Below are 11,009 nucleotides of genomic sequence, written 5' to 3' on the forward strand. Positions count from 1 at the left end.
GAGAAAAGCAACAAAGATGATCAGGAGACTGCAGGTTAAAACATATAAGGAACGGTTGCTGGAATTGGGTATGTCTAGTTTAATGAAGAGAAGAGTGAGGGGTGACATGATAGCAGTCTTCCAATATCTCAGGGGCTGCCACAAAGGAAGAGGGAGTCAAGCTATTCTCCAAAGGCAGGATGAGAAGCAATGGATGGAAATTAACCAAGGAGAGAAGCAACCTAGAACTAAGGAGAAATTAAACCTTCCTATCTGAAGCAGTGAGCAAATGAAAATCTCTGTGTGCTTTCAGAAGTGGAAATGTGCTTGAGCCCCGTAAAGCCCTGCACAGTTACACTAAGGAAACATCTTTCATCCAGAACTAATAACTGGAGCCTCAGTGCTGTCATTAGGATCTCCCTGATGACTTTTTTCTAAGAGAAATAATATTAACCCTGGTGATCTGGCTAAATTCCAAACGGGTAATTATACTCCTTCTGCTCCATAACTTCAAACATCTAGAGGTCATCAAACCATGCACTTGGCTAAGACTTGAGATGGCTATAACAGAGCAGAAAGAATTACGAGGTTACAAAAATATGCATCAATAGAGAAGTCAAGTGTTTTAAATGTCAACCAAGCAATTAGATAACACAGGTTTTTTTTAAAAAAAGACTTAAGATAAACATGTGGATTTTAATAGGTAGCTCTGTCTCCGTATTATTGCCAAAAAAAAAAAAAAACACCAACCCACGATTATTTATTCCTAGATTAAGAGTGCAAATGCAACATTGAGCACCGCAGAGATCGGAATATTGGCTTACAAATTACTACTTTTTTCTACATTAAACCTTTTAACAAAGAAACGTTTTCACACAAAAAATTAGAGCCTGCATTGTGTCGTTTCTTCTTGCAGGGTGGGATTTTTTTTTTCTGTAGGGTTTTTAAATGTTTATTGACGTGTGTGTGTGTGTGTGTGTGTGTGTGTGTGTGTGTGTGTAAAACAGTATTAAGTCCCCTCAGATAAAACTTGTAATCCAAAACCCTTTGTGCACACAATCTGGCAATTCACCTGTTTTTCCACACAAAGGGATGAAAATGAAGAGATCAGAGGACACTTGAATATGAACACAATATGTTGTTGCTACTACACAAAAGAATACAGGTAATCCTCAACGTACGGCCACAATTGAGCTCAACTTTTCTGTTGCTAAGTGAAACAGATGTTAAGTGAATTTGGCCCCCATTTTACCACCTTTCATGCCACCGTTGTTAAGTGAATCACTGCATAGTTACGTTAGGATCACGGCTGTTAAGTGAATCTGGCTTCCCCACTGGGTTTGCTTGTCAGAAGGGCGCAAAAGGCAATCACATGTTCCTGGACATGCAACCATCATAATATGAGTCAGTTGCCAATTTGGAATTTTGATCACATGGCCGTGGGGATGCTGCGACTGTCGTAAGTGTGAAAAATGGTCATAAGTGGCCTTTTTTCAGTTTTGTTGTAACTTTGAACAGTCACGAAATGAACTGTTGTAAGCTGAAGACTACCTGAGCTAACATGTCTGTCCATTTTGCAATAAGTGCAAGAGCCAAACATGCCAGAAAAGCACCTAGGATTGAATCCGTAGCTCGGTACTCGGCTGCTTAGGCCTTCTGGAAAGGCCTGACTGCAAAATGCAGGCCCGAATGCAGCTGCAGAACTTCGGCCACTGAAGAAGTGGACCGGCTGGGTCAGGCTGTTGGTGCCTCTTTTGTGGGCAAAAAATAAAATAAGACCCAGTCTTATTTCCAGGGAAACACTGTATCATAAAAATGGTCATAAAACTAAGTCAAGTCACAGGCTGATCCTCCTAATAACTGAAAGAACCTATGTCCAAAATTCCAGGCTCAATTGTGGTTGTCTATCAAGGACTATCTACATTTTCAAATTTCAGAACCTTATGTAAGCCAATTTTCAGTGTTCACATCAACCAGGCCTCTTTTTATAGAAGATGCCTCCATGTCAATCCACTCCCTTCTAACACTGATGATGTTCCCTAGGTGGGTAATAAAATGTTTGCAAGAAAATAACCAAGCTCAGAGAACACCAAGGACCCCTCATTTCAATGCTGGGCTATAAATATTCTCTTTTATTGCAAGCTATATATAATATATGTGAGACATTCCAACATGGATAATTCAGTATCAAGCACTCTCCCCTCCATTCAGAATCACCAAGCTCTATCCCACTTGACTACTATATGAACTCAGGCTAATAATGAGTTCTTCTCCATTTTTCATCCAGTAACTAAGGTATGCTGACATTTAAAACAGCCTCTTTAATTTCTCTCTATGCCTTGATCTGAAAGCAACCTTCTTTTTTGTATGTTCCAAAAGCAAACATAGACAGACGACCCAAAAATTGGAACAGAACGAAGAGAGAAAAAGAAAAGAAACACGAATAAGGTCAAGTCAGCGAACATTTTTATAATATAAACATGAAGGCTACATTCGGTTCAGATTAGTCGTGCAACTTGTTGTGATTCAGGGTCAGCCTGTGGGTTCGGCAGTTGGGTCGGATGACTCAGAGGAGGAGGGGGGTGTTGAAGACCTTGCTGAGGCGGTTGAAGATCTTGCTGATGAGAGCCCTCAGCCAGGCCCCTCCCACTTGGTCACCACGGAGACCCAGCTGTGTGAGCCTGACAGTGTGGATGAAGATGACCCACAGCTGGCCCTGTTCAAGGACGCCCGACGCAGGAGGCAGTCAATCAGGAGTAAACAGAGGAAGGCAATGGGGCTCCTCGGAAGGAGGCAGAGAGAAGCCACGCCCTGAACTCTATATAAGGGGAATGTGTGGGAGGGCTGGTTTGCTGAAGGCAACCGCTTGGATAGTTCATGTTTCTTAAAGCTCCTGTTTCTTGGTTTGTCTTGTTCCGTTTGTTTTTGTGGTAATAAATTTGGCAGGTGTAATTCCAGCCTCTTGCCTTCTTGTAAAAGGGGTTGTCCCTGCCTTTTCTGCAGGGCCGGTAGCAGGCTGGTACAGAACACAACTTAACTTTATTGCCACAGTAGGAATTGCTTCATTTGGTAAAGTTGGCTTTTTGCAGGAGATGACCAGGCTAAGCCCGAGGGAGGAGGAGTCAAACACATTATCGGTCATCAGTCCCTGAGCATCCACAAGAGATCTAAGCCCAGCCCACCTTGAATTCCACTGACTCTTACCTGCTGCCAATTTGCTTCGGCAAATTGTTAATAGTTCAGATTCTTATAGGGAGCTTAAGCTTGCGATAAATTTTTATACCCATTTGAACTGCCTGGATCTTCTGATTTCCCTGGCCCTTGACACTTTTCCTATTAATGCAATTGACACAATCGAAGAGTTTCATCAAAGGTATTTCTTGTGTGTGCAAAAATTACGGCAGCCCTTACTTTGTCAGTTTTTATTTCCAATTTGTGAGCAGTGAAACAGTAGAATGACCTTGTAATTAGCCAAAAGGTAAAGGAAAATAGACCTGCATTTAAGACGATCCTGCCCTGAATTAATGCTTATTGATTTTAACTGCCTATATAATAAGGTATCTCATTTGCCAAATTCATGAATCCACTAGTGCACCTACAGTACATACAAAACATTGTCTCATATATAAAATTTATTTCGCTTGTACACATATGCATGCATGCTTATGTTCACAAAGAAAAAAGCAACTGAGGAAATCTGGGAGTTAGTAAAGTCAGTGAGATGAATTGCTCTTACTCCCAAATAATTAGGATTTGCTTCCTTCTTCTCTTGGTCCTGAGGGCTGCTAACAGATTTTTCTGGGGACTATGTAATTTTTGTGTTAAAGTGGAAAAGGGAATTTTATATATACCAGGAGACAAACCATGTAGGCTTCATAGGTTAAAATAAACATTTTGAATTGGACTCAGAAACTTATTGGCAACCAATGCAGAGTCTACATTTGAGGCATTATGCGTGTGGTGGTTCTCATTTGCTAACAACATCAAATCAAAACTAACTTCATTTGAGCCACTGTCTATTCACTGCAGGATGAGGGCCTCTTCTGCATGTTTACAATCTATATATTAAATAAGTACTAAATAAACACTAACTAAACTAACTTAGGCCTGGAGACTAAAACATCTGAAGAACGGTTGCAGGAATTGGGTATGGCCGGTCTCATAATAATAATAATAATAAAGTTGGAAGGGACCTTGGAGGTCATCTAGTCCAACCCCCTGCTCAGGCAGGAAACCCTATACCATTTCAGATAAATGGCTGTCCAGTCTCTTGAAAACTTCCAGTGTTGGAGCATTCACCGCTTCTGGAGGCAGGTTGTTCCACCGGTTAATTGTTCTAACTGTCAGGAAGTTTCTCCTTAGTTCTAGGTTGCTTCTCTCCTTGATTAGTTTCTAGAGAAAAGAAGGACCAGGGGGGACATGATAGCAGTCTTCCAGTATTTGAGGGGCTCCCACAAAAAAGAGACAGGGGTCAAGCCACCTGTCTGAAAGGGTATAGGGTCGCCTGCTTGAGCAGGCGGTTGGACTAGATGACCTCCAATCAGCTTTATTCTAATTGATTGATCAATTGAAAAAAAAGAAAAAAAAAGAAGGTTAAAAAAGATGTTTGAAGACCTTCTAGCCTGAGCAGGGGGTTGTTCTGTACCAGCCTGCTACCGACCCTGCAGAAAAGGCAGGGACAACCCCTTTCCAACCGGCAAGAGGCTGGAATTACGCCTGCCATATTTATAGCTACAAAAACAAACAAGACACGAACCAAGAAACAGGAGCTTTAAGAAACATGAACCATCCGAGCGGTTGCCTTCAGCAAACCAGCCCTCCCCACACATTCCCCTTATATAGAGTTCAGGGCGTGGCTTCTCTCTGCCTCCTTCCGAGAAGCCCCATTGCCTTCCTCTGTTTACTCCTAATTGACTGCCTCCTGCGTCGGGCGTCCTTGAACAGGGCCAGCTGTGGGTCATCTTCATCCACGCTGTCAGGCTCACACAGCTGGGTCTCCGTGGTGACCAAGTGGGAGGGGCCTGGCTGAGGGCTCTCATCAGCAAGATCTTCAACCCCCTCAGCAAGGTCTTCAACAACCTCCTCCTCCTCCTCTGAGTCGTCCGACCCAACTGCCGAACCCACAGGCTGACCCTGAATCACAACAGGGGTTGGACTAGAAGACCTCCAAGGTCCCTTCCGGCTCTATTCTGGTTGAGCTCAATGCATCCAATTTGCAACTCTTTCCCAGGTGTATGTAAGTAGTACAACTGATTCTTCCTTTGTCAAGCTATTTTCCAGTTCAAAACTGGTTCGAGTCTCACCCCAGCTACCCAAGCTCCACACAGCGACCACCACAATGCTGAGCAAAGTTCAAATGCATATCTAAATTCATATCTAAATACATACACGCCCAGCTCATCTGGGGAATCAATAAAGAGATACGCTGTATTTGCTCGGTGAGCGCAATGCTATGGCAACTGCCTGCCCAAGCTGACTTTCTGAAATATCTGTTTCCTAGCAACGGTGGGACTTCACACACACACACACACACACACACACACACACGCACAGGGAAATTGGCAAACAAATAAAAATTCTACCTCCGGAAAAAGAAAAAAAGAAAAAGAAAAAAGTCTACGACGCCGTAACCGTAAATAACTCAAAAGCATTCTACTTTTGCTTTTAGGTTTTACCCCGCCGTGAGAAACTCTTTGAAGAGCCAGACAGCTTTAACTTGGCTGACGGACTCCCGCCTTCAATCGCTAAGTGGGTAATTTGCTCCTAAAGTTACCCTTGCAAAAAAAAAAAAAAAGTACATTAATATGGGCACTTTACGTTTCAGGAAAGTAGCATATAAGGGAGGTGGGAGCGGTGTCTTTCAACGAAGGGAGCCGGCGTCACGCTGGCAGGGTCTCCGGGAATAGAATTATCATCTCCAAGGGAGTTTATGCGGCGTGTGGCAACTGACAGAAGGGATATAAATAGCCTGCTATTAGCAATCTCAGCTGAATCTTTAAACAGCAGCCGGGATCGACAGCGGCAGTCTAAAAATAACCCGACAAGGCTGCGTTTGTGCACTTGGCCTCAGAAGCACTCTCGCGTGCCTACCCGGGGTGAATTTCAAATTTCTCCCTTCACCTCGTTCAAAAAGGAACGTCGACGCCGCAGGGCGAGATGAGACAAGGCCGGGCGACCAGTCTCTGGCCTCTCCCCGCCGAGACTCCCTTTTGCGGCGGCAAGCGGGGCAGACGCGATAGGGAGGGAAAAAAAAGGCAAAGCGGCGGGCGAGAAATCTCGGCCTATTCAACGCTGTCAGCTAAGCCAGCCAGCCCCCCCCCTACACCCGCCCGCGCTTCCCTAAGGGGCATAAATCCATTTTATTTTGTTCATTTACATTTGTACGGCCGCCCACTCGGGGTCGGAGCCAAACTGGGCGGCTTACGACGTCACGAAAGCGGGAAGGTTCAAAGGTTAAAAAGGGGAAAGCGTTCAAAAGAAGAGGGTTAAAAATGAACAAGAACTGGCCCCAAAGTAGGAACTAATACGTAAGACAGGAGGCGGAGGTGGAATTGTCTTCTTGTGCTATTGAGCACCTTCGGCAAGGGGTGCCGGCATTGCCGAGTCAGGCTTCGAGGCTTTTGGGGAAGACCAAAAGGGTGGTTCTCAGCTTGAGCAGCAGGGTAGCCATAGCAATAGCACATATGCTTCATGGTGCTTTACAAGCCTTCTCTGAAGTGGTTTACAGAGTCAGCCTATTGCCCCCAACAATCTGGGTCCTCATTTTAACATCCTGGGAAAGGTGGAAGGCTGAGTCAAACTTGGGCCAGTGAGAATTGAACTGCTGGCAGTCAGCAGAATTAGCCTGGAAAACTGTGTTCTAATCACTGCATCACCAAGTGGAGTGGAGTGGATTGGAGTGGAGTGGAATGGAATACAGTAGAGTAGAGTAGAGTAGAGTAGAGTAGAGTAGAGTAGAGTAGAGTAGAGTAGAATAGAATAGAATAGAATAGAATAGAATAGAATAGAATAGAATAGAATAGAATAGAATAGAATAGAATAGAATAGAATAGAATAGAATAGATGGAGTGGGGTGGGGTGGGGTGGGGTGGGGTGGGGTGGGGTGGGGTAGAACAGAACAGGACAGGACAGGACAGGACAGGACAGAATAGAAAAGAATATGTGACATAACAACAGAAGGTTGAACTTCAGGTGTCAAACTATGAAGACCCCTTGCATCAGAACTGCCCTGATGCTTCCAGCTTGCCTACAGTTTTGAGGGGGGGAGCGAAGGGCTACGGTTTGGAATTCACCGGGGTTTTCTATCAGTGTGTGAGTCAAGGTCACTGAAGAGGGAGGGAGGGAGGGATTGAGGGAAGAAAGAAAGAAAGAAAGAAAGAAAGAAAGAAAGAAAGAAAGAAAGAAAGAAAGAAAGAAAGAAAGAAAGAAAGAAAAAGAAAGAAGGAAGGAAGGAAGGAAGGAAGGAAGGAAGGAAGGAAGGAAGGAAGGAAGGAAGGAAGGAAGGAAGGAAGGAAGGATGGATGGATGGATGGATCCTCTTCCCCAAGATTGCTTTCCTATGGCAAGTTTCATATATTCATGCTCCATCTGTGTTCTACTCTTGACCTGTCACGGAAATTCCAACATAAAAAACCATTTCCAATGATGGTTCTTGGCTATTCCTGCAGCAGCAGTATAAATTAAAATAAGAATGGAATATCTTTTATTGAGATATACCAGATATTTCCAAATTTTAACTGCTCTACAAATATATTCATTTATGACTGGGTTAGCTGTAAAAGATGTTAAAGAAAATGAATATATACTCAAACTAATTTGTAGGTCAGGCTGACATAAGTAATTTCTATAAAAGGTTCCTATGTTAAATTGTGTGAATTTGGAGACAGATGTCGGAGACATGCCAAATAGCTAATACTTAACTAATAAAGTATAAATGCCTGCTAGAGTATTACAAGGGCTCCTTTCCCAGCTTTATGGGAGAACCAACCTTTGCTTGGACAATTTAATATGCTATTTCATTTACGACCTAAAGAACGTACACAAGTTCTTCTAAAGAAGCTTGATATTCAGATGCAAAGATCAAGCCACATTCAAAAATGCCAGGGAATTCCTGACGTTTGGCATTCAAACAAATCGGCTATAGATATAAATCACATTTACACGCTGCAAAAAAGACAATAACAATCAAAGGAAGGGAGGAAAAAGAGTATAATACATTCCCTCCAATACTCAGATGAACAGGGATCAATACTCAGATTATGGTTGTATAAATTGGAATACATAAATAAATACAAACAAGCAAACCCCACACCCACTAGCGCTGATGATGTTACCTAGTTGAATAATGAGTTATCTGGAAGCAAATAACCACCATCAGAGAGTACCAAGAACTTCACAGTTCAACCCTGAGCTAAATGGTTTTTTTTTCTATTGCACACAAATTGCACTGTAGCAGAAAGCATTTAAGACAGGCCTTGGCATTTTAGGGCCTGTGGGCCATATTTGGCCCTCTGTCTGTCTCTTTCCGGCCTGCAGTGTTGGCAGTGGGGGTGTTGTGATTCAGGGTCAGCCTGTGGGTTCGGCAGTTGGGTCGGACGACTCAGAGGAGGAGGAGGGTGTTGGAGAGCTTGCTGAGAATAATATTGAGGCTCCACAGAGCCCTCAGCCATGCCCCTCCCACCTGGTCACGACGCAGACACAGCTGTGTGAGCCTGACAGCGTGGATGAAGATGACCCACAGCTGGCCCTGTTCAAGGATGCCCAACGCAGGAGGCAGTCAATCAGGAGTAAACAGAGGAAGGCAATGGGGCACCTCGGAAGGAGGCAGAGAGAAGCCACGCCCTGAACTGTATAAAAGGGGAATGCGTGGGAGGGCTGGTTTGCTGAAGGCAACCACTTGAATAGCTCCTGTTTCATGGTTCGTGTCTTGTTTGTTTTTGTATCCATAAATTTGGCAGGCTTAGTTCCAGCCTCTTGCCTTCTTGTAAAAGGGGTTGTCCCTGCCTTTTCTGCAGGGCCGGTAGCAGGCTGGTACAGAACAGGGGGATAAGGGGCAGCGGCGGGAGGGCAGGGGGCAGGGCAGGGGATGAGGGGCAGTGGTGGGATTCCGTCGGTTTACACTGGTTTGGTAGAACCGGTAGCTTGAGTTTGGAGAACTGGCTGAACCCATGCTGCTTCTGGAAGTCCGTTCTCGGCCTCGGAGGCCTGGAGGAGGTCTGCAAGGCCTAGAACGGCCCACCAGAAGTGCATGGATGTCACTTCCGTAAGTCCGGTCTAGCCCTAGTGGAGACCTCCCAGGCCTAGAACGGCCCACCGGAAGCTCATTGATGTGATGTCACTTCCGGACGTCTGGTCTAGGCCTCGGAGGCCTGGAGGAGGCCTCCCTGGCCTAGAACAGCCTACAGGAAGTGCACAGATGTCACTTCCGAAAGTCCATTCTAGGCCTCGGAGGTCCAGGCCTGCAACCACGCAGAGAACCGGATGTTTGAATCCCACCACTGAGGAGGGGGCAGGAGTGGGGTGGCGGCAGTCCTTCCCAACAACCTCAGTTTCTCGTGCGATTCCCTTGGGAAAGCCAACGGTCCAATCCTGATTTAATATAAGTTACAAAACTCATTATTGCAAGACTGATCACCTACCTTTATGTGACTGAAGTCACCAACTTTAGTGGCTTCCTGTGGATTTATAGGTTTATTTTCCATACGTGGCTTTATCGCTTGCCGAAAGGGACTGGAAAGTGGGAGACCACTCACGCTAATTCCATCTACAAAATGGGGGGAAGGTCAAAATTACTATATTTCATCTTCTAGGATACTTTCCAGGTTCTTAACTAAAGATCGTGGTTTGCACGGTATGTTTTCCCATAGTTTACTAAGCTCAATTTTCATTGTTCACAGGATACACTGAACTATAGTCAACAAACACCATATATTAGGCTAAAATCCAGGTGAATAATTTCAATTCTATATGGTACACTAACACAACCGATAAGGAGCCTTGGTGGAGCAGTGGGCTAATGCCTCCCTAAGTAACACCAGCTGCCTGCAATTAGTGCAGGTTCGAGTCCCACCAGGCTCAAGGTTGACTCAGCCTTCCATCCTTCCGAGGTAGGTAAAATAAGGACCCAGATTGTTGGGGGCAATAAGCTGACTTTGTAATAATGCCGCTTGGGGGGGGCGAAAGCCCTAATAAGCAGGCATATACATAGAATGAAGGCTATTGCTAAGCACATTGGTTTGTGCTTAAATTGTAAGCCGCCCTGAGTCTTCGGAGAAGGGTGGGATATAAATGGGATTAAAATTAAAATAAAAAAAAATCAAATAAATTTGAATGTGTCGCACGATATAAAGAAAAGATTACACCATTTGAAAAGAATGGAGACAATAATCCCAAGAGAAGTGCTGGAAGAATTGCAAATTGCAACTAAAATCATAGCTTGCTCTCTAGTTTTGCAGTGTTGATCAGAAATTGTGGCTAATTCGGAACTAAACATGCTAGACAATTTGACTATGTGAAGACAAAAAGCATAGAGGTCCAAAGCTTATTCGTGATTGGGATAACATGCTTTGGCAATACTTTATTCTAAAGCAGTATTAAAAAAAAAAGATTGAGGAGGAAGAAATCAACTTATTTTTAAAGTAATATAAATGCTAAGCATAAATGTGACCAAATAATGCAGTAAAACAGCATTCATGTCTGTCAAGTAGCGTATCAGTAACCATAAACATAAATATTATACCAAGAATATTTATCTGATTTGCGTTAAACGTCTATTTACCATTCTACATGTTACAGAAGTGACTACAAACCTGCCTTCTGAAATGCATCATAAGATATTTATTGCTATGCTGCCAAAATGATTGACTTTTAAACAAGCAGCTTTTCTCTGAAAGGAGAGAGGTGACCACAGCTTATTAACCTGGTATTTCAAAGGCAAGAATTGGATTTCAACCTTTAGCTTTGATCCAATTTAAATAAATATCAACCAGCTGTTATGTTGGTTGCTATATCTGACATTGGTTTGTTCTGAT

General features: G+C 43.8%; 1 protein-coding gene across 1 annotated transcript in view; it reads right to left on the reverse strand.

The window, feature by feature from the left end:
- Positions 1-11,009, reverse strand: part of TRAPPC9 (trafficking protein particle complex subunit 9) — a 333,658-nt gene that overhangs the window by 253,818 nt on the left and 68,831 nt on the right. The window contains exon 16 of the mRNA XM_083358203.1: positions 9,618-9,742. Coding sequence (XP_083214329.1) covers positions 9,618-9,742 — 125 coding nt within the window. The remainder of the gene's footprint in view (positions 1-9,617; positions 9,743-11,009) is intronic.

This window comes from Vipera ursinii (genome assembly GCF_947247035.1).
Source record: "Vipera ursinii genome assembly, chromosome: 3".
Taxonomy (NCBI): Eukaryota; Metazoa; Chordata; class Lepidosauria; order Squamata; family Viperidae; genus Vipera; species Vipera ursinii.